At 38.5% G+C, this 19,898-nt stretch overlaps 1 protein-coding gene across 42 annotated transcripts in view; it reads right to left on the minus strand.

Moving 5' to 3' along the window:
• MBNL1 (muscleblind like splicing regulator 1) overlaps nucleotides 1-19,898 on the minus strand; it is a 180,346-nt gene that overhangs the window by 139,291 nt on the left and 21,157 nt on the right. For 21 of the 42 annotated variants that reach the window (XM_067033555.1, XM_067033547.1, XM_059065611.2 and 18 more), the window contains exon 2: nucleotides 8,959-9,959. The exons of 9 other annotated variants lie outside the window; for them this stretch is intronic. In XM_067033555.1, coding sequence (XP_066889656.1) covers nucleotides 8,959-9,132 — 174 coding nt within the window. In that variant the 5' untranslated portion in view covers nucleotides 9,133-9,959. Of the gene's footprint in view, nucleotides 1-8,765; nucleotides 8,821-8,958; nucleotides 9,960-10,147; nucleotides 10,586-19,898 lie in introns of those variants that run through there. 12 more of the 42 variants (XM_067033556.1, XM_067033548.1, XM_067033542.1 and 9 more) reach the window with 5 other exon arrangements.

Below are 19,898 nucleotides of genomic sequence, written 5' to 3' on the forward strand. Positions count from 1 at the left end.
CTGAGCCTAAAATTGTTATATAGGGTTAAAATATAGGTGGTTCCCAATAGACCAACGGTGATGCAAGGAGACCTGGTGACATGTGGCTATGGGAACTCTCTTATTGGGAATTCCCTCTAGTTCTCTTTCTACTTGTGGTCTCAGAATTAGTAGTTGTGAGAGGGAAGGGAGGGAAAAAAAGGAAAGATAAACCGCCAGACACATTTCTCTCTCCCTTAAGTTTCTCTTCCACCGACCCTCCAATTGCTATGGAAAAGTTCCACCTCTGAACTCTACGACCACCACCTAATTTACTGGTCTCCCTGTTAGCAATTTGCCCCCGGAGGGCTGTGTTTTTAATATCTGCCTTCCCAAAGTTTGACACAGGAAGCGTTGAAGCTACACTCCTTGAATTGTGAAATCCCCACCCCTTATCACCTCCTAAATGTCTTTCTTCTCATATCTGGTTCTTTATTGCTGATCCCTTGACTATATCCTGTGATAAAACGGCCATAAAACAGAAACAAGAAAATCTCGGTTTGATATTTTCACTACGCACCTATTTTTCCCCATTTCTACTAGTAATCAGAAAGAAACGGTATCAAAACAAAGCTACACTTTGGATAATTTCAGAAAGGAGAGAGAATGGGCAGAAGGTGTGTGTTCATCAATATGAAGTTCCACAGTGGACCACACTCAGAACCATTTGAAAAGGAAGCAGGTTGAGACCTTAGCAAAAAAGAAAGGTTACTTGGAAGGTATAGTAACAAAAAATCCATCCCACCCAGGGGAAGCTTTTGACACAGCCCCTCACTCCATACCCTGTCTTTAGTCCCTGTGATTCTGAGCTACTGCCCTATTGAAAGCCCGCTCTGGGGCACAGGAGCAGCCCAAACACAGAGCTCAGGAAGCCTCTCGCACCGGCTTGCAGATAGTGTCCAGGAGTTTGGGAAAGGCTATCTTCCCTGCATTAGGCCCGGATGATTTTCCAGAGCCCCAAATTTGAAACTTGAAATGTGCTTTTCCCATCGAAACAGTTTAACAAAAGCAGCTGGGGGCCTATGACACTAATATTCCTTAAGATGCACGACGGGATGTAGAACTCATGATGTTTTGGGGGAGCCTCCTGGGTTTACTTAATAATCAGAGTTTCCAGGGTACTCTTTGTACTGGGCTATAACCGAAGCATCCTATGGGTCACTTAGGCTTCCCAGGGTTGGACTAATGACTTAACCACACTGCTTCTGTGGAAAAATGCTTTCTAAACAATTAAAACTTTGGAATATGTTTTTTTTTTAATACATTGGGGGACAGCTATATAGTTTATACAGTGACTCCTTAAGATGATTAATTTAAAATGCTTTTCCTACATGGCCATACATTTAAAACAAATATATAATCTTTGAAAGTTGGTGGAAGCATTCTTGATGCTATTTTGCGTTCCCTCACTGATTCATTTGTTGACTTAAAATATAACGTTTTGAGTATTTACTGCTTTAGGCCCTATGCTGTAAATCTGCCTGAAATATTAATTTTTATTCTGAAGCACTTTCAGGTATTTTCTTTGCTGAATCCTCGGGATGTGGATATATAAATTAAGAAGCAATGTTTTAGGGCTTCCCTGGTGGCGCAGCGGTTGAGAGTCCGCCTGCCGACGCAGGGGACGCGGGTTCGTGCCCCGGTGCGGGAGGATCCCACGTGCCGCGGAGCGGCTGGGCCCGTGAGCCGTGGCCGCTGCGCCTGCGCGTCCGGAGCCTGTGCTCCGCGACGGGAGAGGCCACAGCAGTGAGAGGCCCGCGTACTGCAAGAAAAAAAAAAAAAAAAGAAGAAGCAATGTTTTACAGGAAAGTGGTTAAAAGTGCTGGCTGTGAAATTAGGTTACCAGGCTTGGAGTCCACATTTTACTGGGTGAATGACCTTGTGGACATTACTTAACTTCTCTGTACTTCAGTGAGACCATCTGAGAAACGGCAGTGATACCAGTCACTCTTCAAAGAGTTTTTGTGAGGACTAAGTACTATAAAAAAATTAAAAGCGCTGAAAATAGTGACCAGCGTAAAATAATTTTCAATACATATTAACTCATTTTATTTTGCTTCATACAGAGGAAATAAAGTATATTTGCAGAAGAAGCATAAAAAGGCATCAGAGTAACTACGGATTGTTTTGTCGAAATCATTGAGACCTGTTTTTTATAACATACACTCCTGTTATATTCCATTTATAAATATATAACTGTTTATATAAGTATGCACTGGCAATAGTAAAATTAAAAAAATAAAGAAAGCAATTTTTAATTCCTGTATTAGTAAAAATCAATCCATTTGTGATATGCCATATTTTATTGACTAAATATATCATGATTTGAAAGGAAAAAAAAAAAAAGGCAACTCTAGTTAAGGAGGACAGGTTTGCCAAGATGAGAAGATACAAGTTTCTCTTCAGAAGTGATCTCCCCTCATACTCAGATGCTTTTCAGGGAGAGATCCTTGATTCTGGAATTCGGTGGGTTGGGGGGGGTGGGAATCTCGCTAACTCGCATCCCAGTAACTGCCCTCCTGGACGTCCATTTCCCGCTTCTACCTAAACTACCCAGAGCCATGGTTTCAATCAGGGCGGCACTTAAGCACATAGTTTCCAGCTATCCTCGCTGCCAATGAGAAACCAGGATGAATCACTGGGTGAAGCTTAGAGGACTTTTGCTAAAAGGAGACTAAGCGTGCTGGTCTGTGGCCTCTTTTGCCCATGCTTCTTCCCGCTTCCTGGAATGCAGATATGGTAGCTGGCACTGCAGTGGCCATCTTGCAATTTTAAAATAAACCTAGGGTTGGAAGTCATGTGCTCCCAAGGACCTCAGGGTGAAGAGACCTAAGTTCTAGTGACTGTGGAGTCATCGCATAGGCCTGGACAACCTACTAACAACATAAACCCTTCCGTTTTTATGCCTCGGGCTGGGGAGGAAAGGTGTCTCTGTTACTCAATACTGAATATAATTCCTTAAAGACAAAATGTCTAAATCATTTCTGTATGACTCCAGAGAGAAATATAAAAAGGGACCAGAAGCAACCATTCTGAAGCTGGGCAGTTAGAAAGCTGGACAGAACTCGGGGATAACACAAGAAGAATAATACTGGTCAGACACGGCCAAGGCCCAAAGGTACCCAGAAGACAGCCTTTCAAATTACAAGGTATAATGGATTATAACTATCAGTATTTTTTAAAACACAAGTCCTTATAAGAGAGAAAGTTTTGTCTCTAACAACAAATCAAACTATCTCAGAGTGAAAATCTTTCAAAAATGTGCCCAAAGAGTATAAATAATGCTGTAGGTGATGTTCATTTGATGTTTTCTGTATAAGAAATACAGTATTAGATAAAAACTCTGTAGTTGTTTATCATAAATAAATATTAGAATAAGATGTCCTCACCAGAATTATTCTTGTTTAAGGTAAAATTCACCAAGAAATCACTATTCTAACAATCTGTTATACTTCAAGCAACTAAGTATTTCTAACAAGCCTTTCCAGTGGCTGTTACTGAAATTTCCACATATTAATAACTATCATCAGGGCTAAATCACAGACCATCTACTTAGTTATCCACTTCCACTGACATAATTTTTGGCCTTGTTAACATAGAAATCGCTCCCTTATCTACAAGCACAAAATGTTTCTGCTGAAGTTTAAAAAAAAAAAAAAAAAAAAAAAAAACACTCAAAATTTGCTCAATAGGATCTCTTTTTAAGAAAATAAGAAGCTTTGTCTAAGTCTGTGGGAAGGCAGTGACATTGCTCAGCATGAAAGGTAACAGATTAGCGATGTTGATAGCTGAAATCCTCTACTTATCCTTGGCAAGGAAAATGACGGAATAAGCTTCCCAAACTAGGTCCCTAGGTGTCTGTGCTGAGTCTGAGAAACATTCGATTTCTCACCTCTCGCGTGAACCAGGCACATGTCACGCACTTCCTGAATACAAGATTTACAACACGCTGCACAGGCTCTTTTAAGTCAGTAATAGCCGTCAGCAACAGTCTCGTACATGGCATTGCTTTGAGGCCATTCGTGGAATCAGAATCTTGTGTACGTTTAGAAGTCTGAGTTACAATGAAAGTTTGAAATCGATTGTAAGTGCCATATTGCTTTAGGTTTAAATTGTTTTTAGTTTGCCACACAGAAAAACTGAAGCAAAGTTTAATGCGAAAAAGAAAAAATAGAAGCAGTGTACCATAATCTTACGAAGAAAAATAAAACTAGTTCTAGAATTAGTGCCTTAGGTATCATGATTCAAAACACGGCTCGTAATTTGTCCAAAAGTTTAAGAATCTTTACTCCTTTAAAAAATATTATTCTAAAAAGAGTCTAACCATAGACTATAAATAGGTAAATGAATAAAGTTGTAAGTGTTACCAAAGCAGCTGCGGCTACTGAGAATTTCATTAAAGAAAGGTTTGTGTCAGAGTTGATGACATTACACCTGGCTCATTCCCAGGGTGTTGTTTACAAAGTGGTGACGTTTCTGCTTAGAAAATACAATTTGAACTTTCATATGATACACAATGCTACACAAGTTACATGCTAACAGTTCATCTCCTAAATCGTTAGCGGGAAATGAGGAAGTCCTGTGTCAACCTGTCGCTGAAAGCCACACTGAATATGTACCTACAGGGTTACAAGCACATACAATCCTCTGTCAGAGTTTTAGTATCACATGGGAGACGCCCTTAGCAAAACAACAAACAACAGCGAAATTCTAGGTAAAAGTTATTCCAATTCGGAGCCTACTAGATCAAAGTTTTCATTCAAAAGGAGATGTTTCGCCTGAAATCTACAGATACCATTTTGTCAGGATTATCAGCTGAACTGGTTTAAAAGACGTTATAGAAAGACTATGCTGGGACTTAGAGCAACACAGGCAATTGCTAAATTGATGATAAACTGTGCTAACAATGGGAGATCTTCGAAAAATGTAATTATAAATACCTCGAGACCACTTTATTATGTCCCTTTATGTCAACCTATCCCCACGTAACCACCTGGAGACTTGGTTTATCTGCGTTACTAACTATGAGTTTTCTAGTGGCTCATTTACCTGGATGTTTACCTATTTGTGTGCCTTCTAATAGCTGATTTTATTACTTCAGATATTCTGCTAAGTCTTCAGAGGCACGTTAAATGTGTTCGCTCATGCCCTCGATTCCACACCACTTTGCAGTGGAATCTGGTCTCTGACGTGTCTATGATCAATTGGATCAGCTGGGCTATCTATATATACAAACATGTATAACAGCGCAGTGAACAATTATTTATCTTAAACAAAACTGCCTAACTTGATAAGAGAACAAGGTACTAAACTTTTCAAAGGTAAAAGTTGGCTAGATTTTTGGAAAACATATAGTAAACATAAAGGTTATATTTCTCCTCCCACAGAACCTGAAAAATAAACGGATATTTGACAAAGAAGAATTCAATTAGCAAGTCTCTTTCTGCTGATCACAAGATGGAAGCTTATTTTTTGATAATATAAATAAACTTGGCAACACATTAAAATACAGCCTGTAGGCTTTCTTTATATCAACGACTTAATTTTAGTTAAGAGATTATGACTGAAGAAAATAGGTAACTTGCCATTAATGACTCTTTGAACCATCATTCCTGAAACATAATATTCTAATAGTATCTTATAGTGTTGACAATTTTCTTTCGATATTTTTCTCTTTCGGTATCCCTTTCATAAGCCGTAAGAAAAAAAAAAAATCGTCTCCAGCATTAAATAAAATACCTTTTCTAATGTTCAGTATTTCTGAAGTAATAAAACACTCAAATCTATAATCTGTGAGCCATTTAATTCTCAATATGAAGATACTCTTAGACTGTTGGAAATTAAGACTGCAAGTGCAAAAGCAAAATTAAGGGAGAAAAATTAAGTGCTTAAAATATTGTTTAATTTATAAGTGATAACTCATTATTACATCTTTTGTTCTTTCTTACTATCATTCTATTTCAGTATATGCATATGTACATATATTCCTCATTATTATATATTCTCATTTTACTTAGCAACACATTTACTGTGATGCAGAATTCTAGGTTTTCATGCAGTAAGTGCATCTAAGTTAATTATTTAAACTTTAAAATCACCAATACACAACCAAAAGACTATCAGCTGATTTTCTTCCTATTCCTTTTAGTATGCCAATTGATTTCTTTTACATAAATACTTTCTTGAACTGTTTGACTTCTGTTTTTAATGAAATGAATTCTCCGCCTCTATGTAGAAGTCTGCTATAAACCTAAGTCACCTGGGAGCCCGGCCAAAGTCTGAAACAGCACAGCTGAAGGGTACAGCCATTTCCCAGGGTCCTCTCAGAGAGTATTTGGTTTGCTTTCCTAACTTGCTAAAAATAGTACATTACACAGTCTACCTCCATCTCAGGGCTCAAGAACTCACAAAAGGCTGGACTATGGATTGTAGCAATATATAGAACACATTTTATTAAAGAAGTCAGGATATTACAAGTTTTCTAAATTCCTTCCGTTTACTCTCTGAAACAATACAAATGATCTAGCGGTTACTGGCATGGAAACCTCATAATGCTCCCAAATTTCAGAACTTCAGGCATGAGTCATAGAATTACTTTAACTGTTTTAAAATATGGTTTTGATCTATTTTAGCCACAAAATTGAACACAGGAAGACTACTATCTAAAAGGTGGGATTCTAAATACTCTCTGTAAAGAATCACATGTGTTAGTTACAAACATACACACACACATATGAAACGTGGCTTTTTGAAACATGAATACTTAATTACACATTCAAATTTTTTAAAATTAATTCTCAACATAGTTCACTAACATTTAAGGAGCTGTTGTTCTGGGGAGGAAGCTCCACCAGAAATAAATTTGTGTTTATTTTTTCCCTGTTATTTAAATCAAAATGTCCTACCACATTTTAGACACTATAAATTTCAGTTTCTCTTAGAAAGACAAAGAATATGGACAACGTTTGCGCTGATTAGCTGCTACAACAAGCTGATTTCAAAAGTAAATTTAAAATCTTGAAATTACTTGTTATTAGAAAAGAAGCCCTTGATGTCGATGTGGCAGTTGAATTCTGTTAACCACACAGCGTGTCCTGAAGCAACGCTGCCGCTTTACTCAAAGGGGGACTGTTCTATGGCCACAAGTGAGCAGCAACTAAAAAAATATTTTGAGACGGAAAAATAGCAACTGAATTTTAATGTTTCACAATGTTTCCAAATGCTGTGAAAGCAGGTCTTCTGTGAAACCACTCAGTGTCACAGCCAAGTTTAAGGTCCTTCATTTTGCAGCTACCAGTGCACCATCAACTGTCTGTGGGATTAAAAATTGGATTTACTAGTAATTGGGTCAAAACAGGGTTACTTATGGACACAGCTGGTTACCGACAAGTGTCATTAGCCCTTTGCCCCTCATTTTATGGGCCCCAGTCTCTAATTACACCTAAATTCAGTTGGCAGGAATTTAGGAAGACGCATTCACAAGGTACAACCACTGTGCCCTTTGATCGATGCCTTTCAAAGGAAAGGGGAAAAAAGGCCCAGTGGTAATTTATAACTTTTGTGTATTGATCTTTAGCACTATGACACTATGACACTGTTGTCGTTAATACCTTTTTTTATATTCTACTTTGAAGATAATATCCTGGAGTCTTTGGTGAAACTTTAGCAAACTGAGCTGCACATGCTGGACCAAGAAGCAATTTACTGAAATAGTTAACTCACAAGCTAACTCATAACACTGGGGTGAGTTCCGAGTTAACTCACGTGATAACTATTTCAGTTAATTCACCCCTATGGTATTAAAGAAAGGTTACTGTAGCACTATTTTTTTTTTTTCTTTTTGCAAAAGACAAAATGGATCTGTGAAACCTTCACTTTTCTATATATGTTGAAATAACAGTGACTCCCCTTCTCCAAGGTTCAGAGTGAATTAAACCAGCACATTGATATTCAAAGGCAGTTCATTAAACCAAGTATGTAGAGAGTACCCAGGAATCTTCACACTTCTAGTCGACCTTGCACATCAACATTAAGACATGTATGCTATCTTTTAAAAGACCCACTTTCGAACTTGATACCTGAAATACGAACCCAATGACATTTTTGAATGTCGAAATACACTAAAGTGAACTTGTTGGTATTACAGTGCCCACAAAAGCTAACTTTTAACTCCTCTAGCTGAGACTGTTACAAATAAAAACATAATAATCAGGAGGTAACAGAAAATAAACTGCTAAGTTACTTCACATTAGAATGTTAGAAACTTAAAAGATCCAATTAATACTACTACTCAAGTGTTTCTACTGAATTATAAAAGTCACATGCAACAAAGTTTATGCCTCTGATAGGGTACTGTGGCAGCAGCTCAGAACCTTACTTCTAGTTATGTTTTCCACAAAATGCATTGCTTCTGGCCTTCAAATAATATGCTCATACAACACAAAGGAACTCCATAATGTCAAAACATTCATATAAAAAGTCTATCCAAGTTTAGCTGACAAAATCTGCTATGCTTTTACAACGGTACAGCATGTTTTCAAACAAGCAAAAACAAATCATCTCCATTCAGCTAGTGCCATGGCCTTGTATATAATCTATGCACATGCTAACACACACGTATCTACATTTACTATTCCTATAGATAGGCACTGACTTAGCTATTACTAAGTAAAAAGTAGGCCGACGCCTTCTGCTCTAGAAAAAAAAAAAAAAAATCACAGCATTAAAGGACGGAGAAAGTTACTCACAACAAAGAAAGTTTGGCCAGACTTGGTTCTATTGCTCCTCAGTAAAGTCTCCCACCTGAACATCATCAAGAACACACCGTATAACTAAAACTGTTAACACAGCAATCCATAATTCCAAACTCAGTGGACTGTAAATCCATATCCCCTTTATTCAATTATTGCATATCCTTAAAATAATATAATATTTACTCACTTTCAATGAATCAAAGCAGGCGATTACTCGTCCATTTTCAACTTGGCAGCTTTTCGAAGGATGTGCAAATTTACATTCCGTGTCTGGCCGTGAGCAAGTCCCCCTTTGGAACTCTCTACATACTTCCAGTGTTAGCCATTTTGTGTCCCGAATTGGTGTGACACTAACAGCCATGTTTAGATTTTTACAGGTAGTTAAAATTTTCAGTGAAACCAACAAACCCAACCCCCCCCCAAAAAAAAAACAGTAACAACCAAAAAAAGAAAAAACTGAACTGATAAAACTGTAAAATGATGATGAAAATGTCTCCTCCAAAATACTTTTCCCCCACTCCCTGCTTTAAAAGTACATGGAAAACTGTGTTGTCAATATCAAGGAAAAGATCTCCCACTAGAAATTCACAGCATGAAACTGTTTAATTCAAAGAGGTTTTGGTTTTTAGAGAAATACTAGGATCGTAAGTAGATGAACGTTTAAAAGTAGGGCCTCGAATCAGCCTCGTGCTCTCAGTAACCCCTTCCCTGTGCCAATTTGGAGCCCAAAATGCAAGCATGAAAACGTGGCAGACCCCCTGACACCGAATCTCCAAGCTGCTTTCAGCAAAGTAGAGTCTGAAAGGGAATCTCCTCACAGCTGAATTTGCAATGGAGTTTGGTGATGCAATCGGTATTGATTAGTTTGGCATAGACAGATGCAGCAGTTTAGAGCAAAATCGAGAAAATGGTTTTGTTTTTTTTTTTCCTCCTTGATTTCCTGGCAGAAGATATATCTTACTTTTTCAGCAAACTTTTCTTTTAAAACTAAAGCAGCCTAGGGCAATGCCAGATACTTAGAGCTTTTCTCTTGATTATAAGTAGGAATGGGGGTGTCTGGGCTAGAGGTGGAGGGTGGATGTGCTGTCGTCACAGTCTAGCTGGCAGTAAGCAAGGCAAAAGCAGAGGCTGCTCTAGAAGCGGTTCCAAGCAGCAGAGACGTCAGGAAAGGCACTTCTTAGTACCAACCTGTAGAAAAAAGAGATAGGTTAAGATTTACTAAGTAGCTCTTCACTGATGTCCTACAGTATCACAACCTTGCCATGTGCTACCAGGCTAAGTAGTATTCAAGTCAGCCTCTCTCTCTCCCTTTCTCACACACTCACACACTCTCTCTCTCTCACACACACACACACACACACACACACAATACTTACAGTGAGGCATACTGCAGCCAGCCATCGTAGATTTTATTAAAAAAAGGGGCCGTTTCCCCTTGTGAAGCAATGCATGATAGAGAGATAACCAATCACAGATAGCGTTGCAGCAATATTCTGGGCAGAAAGCCAATAGTGTGGGTTGTCTTATGAAAGGTCGCGCCTGTCAGATGTTCATTACTATGCTATAAGCACAGAAAATGTCCATCAGATGTGACTTATTCCACTGCAAGAGGACGAGCATGTGGGTTTTGAATTTACCCAACATGCAGTTAGTGGACTAAACCATGTTAGTTTCAAAACAGCTTCTCCAACAAGTCCAAGCACTTGAAGATCATTATCAGGAAATAAAAAGCAAGGTTTAAAAACTGCAGCTGACTTCCAAGCTGCTCTCCCTCCGGCTCTGCGCAGGCACGGGCACCGAACAGCCTGCCCCTGCTGTCCTGACACGTGAATAAAAAAGGAAAGGGGTGTTTACAAATGGTACATTCTCCTGACCTATCCAATTCACTTCCTTCTACAGCCCGAGTCCTGCCTCTCCACTGAAGGCGGCACTCATACTGTAAAACTATTCCATTCAGCCGGCAGACACTTTGTCAATATATCACAGGCAGGCGAGATATGAACAAAAGCATCCTTTATTCTAACATTTTTTAAGCAGAAGTTGAGGTCATGTGGGGAGAAGAAGGAGTGCAGTGTTTTCAGCGTGGCTGGCAAATCTGAAGTCGACCTCAAGGGAGAAAGTGATTGCATCGCAGAAACATTAAATATTAAGTGAACAATTTGATTTGGGTGACATGATGCACTTCAGAGGTACGAATGAGCTGGAGGGTGGGAGCTGGGGGGTCCCCTATTTGCCTACCGCTCTACTGACTTCGGCTGCTCTTACAGCGGGGCGCTTTGGCTTCTAACAACTTACTTTCTCTTTCAATCTAGATGGAAAAACTTTCAGAAAATGCTCAGCAGTTACCGAAAGCATACACTTTTCCCCCCCATTTTGAATGATACCAAAGAAAACAAGGCTTTAATAACCCTAAAAGCTTCACACTCTAAAGAGCAATGACACAGTATAAGAAATAGTGTTAGGTTACACTTCTTCAAGGGCCAAAAATGGCCAACTAGCATATAATATATTTATAATTTGGAAATTAGAATACAGAATATGAATATATATACATACATATATATAAACCATGGATATCTAGCCAAAATTTTTAAAATTTATTTTAGAACTAATACTGTCACGCTTAACATTAATTTTTTAAAAACGACCAGATACTAGGTTTAGAGAATGTTGTAGTAGACTACAACTTTTGGAAAGATTAAAAAAAAAAAACAGGGCTTCCCTGGTGGCGCAGTGGTTGAGAATCCACCTGCCAATGCAGGGGACATGGGTTCGAGCCCTGGTCTGGGAGGATTACACATGCCGCGGAGCAACTGGGCCCGTGAGCCACAATTACTGAGCCTGCGCGTCTGGAGCCTGTGCTCCGCAACGGGAGAGGCCGCGATAGTGAGAGGCCCGCGCACCGCGATGAAGAGCGCCCCCGCTCGCCACAACTAGAGAAAAGCCCTTGCACAGAAACGAAGACCCAACACAGCCAAAAATAAATAAAAATTTAAAAAAACAAAAACAAAAACAAAAACAAACAAAAAAACTCATACTGATGCTCCAGAAATATTTTTGCTTTTAAAAAATTTTCCGGTCCTAATTCCTGGTTCTGTAAAAAGAAAGCCAAGCTGGTCACAAACTCTTAAAATTCATCCACCTTCCTTAATGTTTACCCTGCATTCAAAATTTCTCAACTTTTTCATGCCTTTGCGTATGTACCACATCTGTGGTCAACACCTCTTTTGTGTTTCTGGAATCTTCAAGAGCTTCACCTGCAACCATTACCTCCTTTAGAAGCTGGCTAACATGTCACTTCTTCCAGGAAGCTTTCAAGATGTCACTTCCTCCGTCTCCACCCACCCACAGATTAACACTGTCTCCTCCCAAGTTACCTCTGCTCCCCTCTACAGTGTTTTATTTGCTTACATGCCTGACCCACTAGCCTAATGTTCCCAAAGACAGAAACAATCTAACTCATCTCAGTAACCCTAAGTGCCTGGCTTAGGAATGGAAAACAGATGGCGCTCCATAATCTGTGGCAAATTAAATGATTGATTTCTACAGGCGAACTGGAAGTAAATTTACACCACATAGATACACACACACATGCAGGAACACAGCCATATAAACAACTATGAACACACACTTGAAAACACACACACACACACACACACACACACTCCTCACTGCCTCTATAAATTTCCATATTCCAGGGTCACTCAGGCCTCCCAGCGTCTAGGAATTGTCCCCCTGGCCTTGGACAGCTCCCCTCACACTCCAACTCTTCTAAAACTTCATTACTCTCAAGTCCCTCCTCCTCCATGTTGCTCTCACTACCAACAGCAGATGATCTTACGTGTCACAAATATTTCATAGTAAAAATAGTGGCCCTCAGGCATGAACTCTCTCTCACCTTCCCACCATCCATCTTTCAACTATCTTTCTGTACCCTTTCTTCTCAGTCTCCCAGGAGCTTTCCCTTCTCCTGCCCGAGGCTGAGCTGCCACCCTGACTGGCTCCTTCTCAAGACTTCTTTCCCTCTAAACTCCCTCTATATAGGAACACCTGCCTTGCCCGCAATTCCTTCTCTTAGCCCTCAAAGTGCTGAAGAAGCTCTGAGCTGGAAGGGGCAGCACAGCAGGAGGAAGGGGACCTCGCCTAGTTACGCATCACCTCTCCCTAACGCTCTTCCTCCATCCTTCCCAAACGAACGTCTGAAGAGTCATCTACACGTGCTACCTTCCTGCTTCTCCTCCATTCATGCTTGAATCTGTACCCGTGTAACCTCCGTAACTACTACTTCAGTGCTCAGCGACAGTAGTCAACACTCCCAACAAAGCCAAAGAGCCAAAGACTACGCTGAGTCCCTTGTCATTGCTTGACCTCTAACAGCCGGTACAACTCCCTCTTACTTGACCCCCTCTCCTGTCTTGAATTGACACATTTTATCTTTTTGGCTGCACCTCTATGCTCCCTGGGAGACAGGAGCTGTGAGGAACTGCCCAAGGTTCTTGGCATATGTCATACCCTTGTGAGCTCCTGGGACTTGTTACATGCTAACCCTTTGTTTGGTTTGACACATACCTCTTTCACCCCTTCAACTTGGCAAATCCCTTCTCCTTGTTGAAACTGCTATTCAAATATCACCTTCTGTAGAAGGCTGGGCCAACTCTGATAAACATTATTCCCTTTCAGAATATTCTCAGTACTTTTGCATCTCTTGGTACTTTTGCCCCCAAGGTTATAAACTCCATGACGATAGAGTGTACTACCACTTTTTTTTAACCCAGTCCCTGGAACGTAACAGATGTTCTTAAAATGTTTACTAAAAGAATAGGTTTTATTCAACCGACTAGGAATAAACATGTTTGTGAGAATGTGTGTCTAGTTCCGAGGAAAATTTCCTCATGATCTATGGGATCTAAACAATATGAGGAAAGACAATGGTACCATTAGAAATATCTTCACTGCTTGCTGGTTATGTCTAAATACAGCTACAAAATTAATTTCTAGGGTTGATTATTTTTCCCTTCTACAATGTTACAGGTTTAGTCCCACTCAAGTACAAAATATAGTTTAATTACTAAAATGCTTATAAACAGGTGTCCTGATTGTATTTTCTGTAGCAGAGAAATCCTATTTACATCAAAAAGTATCACTGAAAGAATTACAGATATGTATATTTGTAAGCTGAAAATACTATTATAAAATGTATTAGGCAAGGACGATAATCAAAATATTTATAATTAGCCAGGCATGGACAAGTGAGCACTCAGATAGGACAGTGACTTTTATGAAATAGCCCAGCTGCACCTGATAATGTGTGTTCCAGCCTTTGATACAAGGCACTGGGAGTAACAAACTCAAACTTTATCCTAAAAATTGGTTTGACTAAATTGCTGATATCAGAATACTGCCTTGTAACCTTCTTCTTTTTCTTTATTGAAACATAAGAATTTCAGAGGAGACTAGAAATCTTCATAACTGAGTGCTTTGATAAATTAAGATTTTATAAGATTTGGGTCAGCACTTCAAATGGCAATGGATTTTTGTTCTACAGATAGAGACAATGTTTAAAAGTGTATGCGTATTGTTCCGATTGCAGGAATTCTTGCAAACATATTGACCCTAAAGATATGTGTTGTTTGTAAATAATTACTGAAAGAAATACTTCTACTGTAAAGATATTTACTAATAGGTAAATTGCTTGCAAGGTAAATTTCTGACCGGTATTTCAACGTATTGTAATAAACCTCCCTGAACAGAAACAAACAAAAGAAATGATTGGGAATACAACCGTTTTTCAGTGAGAATCAAACTTTTAAAAACCTGCATAACAACAAGCCCTCTTTTACCTGTTGATCAAATTCCAAACACTAAACTGTAGAGTTCCTCCTATCATGGGACATGTTCTACAGACAGGCATATTCTTCCCAAGAACCAAGACCAATTTCTCCTTGAGTGATATCAGAATTCACAGGTATTTTCTACTTTAAGATAAGAGGAGGTAAATAGAAAGGAAAAGAAGAAAATGTAAAGATAGAGGAAAAGAAACCCAAAACAGGATACAGTTTAAAAAAAAAAAACCAGAGGGAATTACAAATAATTACTCTTGAAGCAACTGATATATATTTGCATTAAATTAACAGTGGATGGCTTCATATAAATATCTATCTAAGGGTTGCATATATTCTGCAGTAAAGGATAAACAGACACTTACAAGGTATAAGACTAAAATTCTGTTTTGGAGAACTGGATGGCCTCTATAAGCAAGGTTAAATTTCTTAGTCACATATATTTACTAATCATTTCAGTTCTTCTGAACCAAATATAGGCAGATTGGTTCTATTACATGCCAGAGTAGTTAGCTGGGAACTTGGGGGACTTTTTCATAACTTTTTACTTATTTATTTATTTATTTTTTGCGGTACGCGGGCCTCTCACTGCTGTGGCCTCTCCCGTTGCGGAGCACAGGCTCCGTACGCGCAGGCGCAGCGGCCACGGCTCACGGGCCCAGCCGCTCCGCGGCACGTGGGATCTTCCCGGACCGGGGAACGAACCCATGTCCCCCTGCATCGGCAGGCGGACTCTCAACCACTGTGCCACCAGGGAGGCCCTTTCATAACTTTTGATTCTGAAATAAGTTACATATTGAGGAAGTTAACTTAGTAATAATTTGAGGTTTTTTTACTTACTAAGACAAGTTTCAATCTGACTGCAACAGGTGGCCAACTTCGCTGTGTATGTTTGGAGCTGACAAGAAGCAGCTCCTCGTCCCAAACAGTTAACTTTCCCCCTGGCTCACAGGTGTCGACAAGTCCATAATTAGCGATGCATTACTTCAGCAAACTAAGTTAGCTCACAGTACAATTTTGCTCATGGCTTGTCCCAAATATTAACGGAGATTTCAGTAAACAAACAACTAACTAAGCATTTCCGGAGGCTGTAGAGTTTTTTCTCTACTCATGAAGGTACTGAATAGGGTAACAAAGTTATTTATTACATGGGAAAAACCGTGGTCTGAATGGGTTAATGCAATCTTCAGCAGTATTCAACTCCATATAACAAAAAGCTGAGATCGGTGTTTCTCAGTGAGGGGGTAGCACCCATGGCGATTTTAAGTGATGCAGAAACAACATAATTTTAATAGATGCATCGGAATGCTAAAACAAGTTTGTCAAGCCTGTGGGTGTCATAACTTAGGAAGAGGCTCAAGTATAATCAAAAGAATTTAAAGAATAAGACTAAGTAAATATACTGGTAAAAATCATGAAGGAAATGTGCAAATGACCGAAGTTTTAGAAACACTGCAGAGAAAAAAAGATCACTTTCAACCACAAATCCCATGGAATGGCCCAGCGACCCGCAACGTGGCCTAGTGGTCTGAGGCTCTGCACTGTGTTTTGGGTGACAAGCTGCTCGCAAGGGAAGTAAGATTATGTTTACCAACACAAATAAGTCATCGAAGGTCTATCAAAGCCTTCCTTTAAAGTTCTGATAGGTTTGATTACCTAATCATCAAGTGGTCTCTTACTGAACGATATTGAAGGAGTGTTGGTTAGGTGATGTGCCATTGCTAAAGATCTGAATTCCAAAAGCAACTAACTAAACTGTACTCAAATTAGAAAATGACTCTTGTCCCTTAAGTACTCACATTTAAGACAAAATGAAACATGAAGCCTCTACTCAGACAATGATTAAAAAGTGAATTTTGGCACAGAGAGATCAGCTCGGTGCTTCGTGACCACCTAGAGGGGTGGGAGGGAGACACAAGAGGGAGGAGATATGTATACGTATAGCTGATTAACCTTGTTACACAGCGGAAACTAACACACCATTGTAAAGCAATTATACTCCAATAAGGATATTTTGTTTAAAGTGAATTTTGAATTGAGTCCTGTATCAGGCAAAATTTTAAAACTTAAAAGACCTAAGAAGATAAATATCAGAACGACTCACGGCATTTTGTAGACTGAGCCACTGGTTTTGTTCCTAACTGCCTTCTTCCAGCCCCTACAGCCCAGTTACCTTCCTCGAAGCTTTTCCTGCCCACTGTCAAAAGCATCCAAACCTGCTCCTCTCACCCCCAGCCCAGACCTGCCAGCCCCTTATCCTGCTTTATTCTTCTTCACAACAGCTGTTAGTATTTGGCATAATACTATGTACCTGTTTCACTATCTGCTTATGAGGCACAGCTGAAAACACTGAGATGCCACCTTTAGAACTGAATGAAACCACCAGCAAACGCCACTCTTTGGAAGGAGTACAAGGCAGTGAAGTTAACACAGAACCATATTTATACACCGCCTTCCCTGTGAAGTCGATGGAAGTCTTGTTGTTTTGTTTTTTTTTTAATCCACGGAAAAATCTGAAACAGTTACTCGTGGCTTTGCAAATTTAAAACATGTAAACAATTATCTGTGAATTTCTGACAGAATCAGTCTTCAATTCTGGCAAAAGAAGGGAAAATTTGCATTGTTTTCTGATGATATTCAAACAGGCAGTCTTTTAACATCTCCCTCTATTCCACGAGAAAGTATAGTAACACTACGAATGTTACTTTATCATTCTTCAAGATGAACTACTAATCCCATTTAGTGTTTTATTTATTCTATATATTACCCAAAGAAGTTGTTATCTTGTTAGGCTTAGGTCGTCATTTCTGATCTGTCCATGTCATTTAATATTTCAAAATAATAATTAGGAACACAAGACTACAATAAAATTAACAACGTTGATATGTGCTCAAAGAGCTGAAAGATAGAAAAACCAAATCTAACCATTCTGGCAGTTTTCAGGAAGAATGGTACATTAACCCATCTGGAATCTACCAATGTGAAATAAGCATGATAAAACTGTGAATGTTAAATGGAATGTAATACATTGTGATACTGTTATTCCCAGGGCAATGCCATAATTAGGGACTTTGATTTTAAAGTTTACTTAAATGATTTATGTTGTATTTGACACTGTAACTAGGGGCAAAAATCTTAGCTTTAACATGGAAAGTTAATTTCCATCTTTATACCTTCTGAACAATATCACCTAGCTTCTTCCTGAGGTTGGTGGTACCTCCACCTAAAACATGTTTAAATATTATCTTCATTGCTTGAGGAATGGTAGCAAATTCATCCATGCTTCCCTAATAAACATTACTACACAACTCAAAAGTAAGTATAAAGTTGATTAACGAGAGACTTGAGGAAATATTCCCACGGCACCCTGTACATCACTGAAATCTGCTGCCTGTGTACCTCTGCCCCACCGTTCCAACTTTCCTTCCCAGGCAGAGTCGTTCTCACAACAACCAGGGGTCATTACGAGCTTCTCCATAATTAACCTATGCCGGCTTTCCATTTGAGTAGGTTCAATCGAGCAAAATTATAAAATCAATATGTAAAGAAGTAACAAAAACAAAACAAAACAAAATCTGGCCAAAATATAAAGCATATCTCTATTAGAACCAAATAATCATAGCTGTCACACTTTCCCGAATTTCTAAAATTTTATTGTAGCAATAGCCCTCATTACTATCAACTGTGTGTGAGCACAAAAGCTTGGTCTTAACAGATAGCTCTTGAATTTCCAGATGTCTGATTTAAAACCTAAACCTAGTAACCTCAACCTGGGGAATCTTATTCGCTTATTTCTAGAGAAGACTGCCCCAAATCTGTTGCTTAATTATTAATCATTATGAGAAAATATGTAAAATCTATGTTTATAGTTAAAGAGATCTATAATAATTACTCTTCAGAATATAATGAATGATATCAAATATGAATATAGGATAGTATTACTTGAATACATCCTAATTAAATGAATTAATGGACTTCTCATGACAAAACACAATACATACATAATTCCTCCTTTCCATTTAATCAGTAAAAGTTCCCATCACTTCACAAATGTATCTCTTATTGCAAACTTTACAAATACTCAAGCCACAAAGGTACCACACAGTTTAACGTTTCAATCCTAGGGATATTTCTATTGATTTATATATTTGACCTTAAAGATTACCTTTTTAACGAATACACTCAAACATACTTTTAATAATACACCAATGTCAACTGAATGTATTCCTAATAAAAATAAAATATTAGAATCTCAGTTTAACTTGAGCTTTTCTAAAAAAAAAAAAATCACAAATTCACATACACTCACATGCAAATAAGAATTATGTTTTCCCGAATAGTGAGTCAAGACCTAGTTGTTTTTCCCTAGTTTTAAAAAAGAGGAAGATATGTTATAAAACAAAGACATGCATTAATAACTCATTTCCACTTCAATGTAGCTGAAGTATCTTTTGGGGAACATTCCATGTAACAAATATACTAAACTAGGTCTCAGATGTTGAACAACAACAAATAATGCTAATATTATTGCAACTGCTACAGAATAAGCCAGAGCTTCAGAATGTATTTTGCAGAAGCCTAAAATTTCAAAAAGCAGCTCCACAGTGGCAATAGGGAGGCATATTTTGTTTGTGCCTACCTCAGTATTTATTAATTACGAGGCTTAACTTATAAAAAAGAAAAACACACAGAGATTCTGCACCTCTTGAAAATATAAGATTAACTGGATAAAAAGGTAATTTGTCTCCCCGATAACTAAATTTATATTTATACATAAATCATTTACCACCCTTTCGTGCCACAAAACATACTTAAGAACTGAAATCTCATTACATGAGCATCAAAGGACAAAGCAGATCTAGAATCTCTGACTCATTCATTCACAGGAACTTTTGCAGACATACATGGAAATGCATGTCTCATGGAGCTCACATTCAGAAAGAGATGTAAAATAAAACAAAGAAAAAAACCTACCATGTGGTGTGATTAGATGGTGAAAATAAAGTCTTCTCAGATTTGAAATGCAAAGCCTCAGGAGCAAATTCAAAGTTGAACTAAAGACTGTTTCTTTAAATTTTGAGTTTTTCTCCCTCTACACTTAGACTTTCACATCTCCAGTGACTACAATAACCTGAATTATTTCAAATCAAAGAATTAACAATTTGCACTCTTAACTATGGTTCTGCCTTGTTTTGTGATTGAGAAGTATGGGTATAAATGATAAGGCTATTACCTATATAGAGATAGATACTACTAAATAATAATGGAAGAGATAGTAAAATATAAG

This window comes from Kogia breviceps, chromosome 5 (genome assembly GCF_026419965.1).
Source record: "Kogia breviceps isolate mKogBre1 chromosome 5, mKogBre1 haplotype 1, whole genome shotgun sequence".
NCBI lineage: Eukaryota > Metazoa > Chordata > Mammalia > Artiodactyla > Physeteridae > Kogia > Kogia breviceps.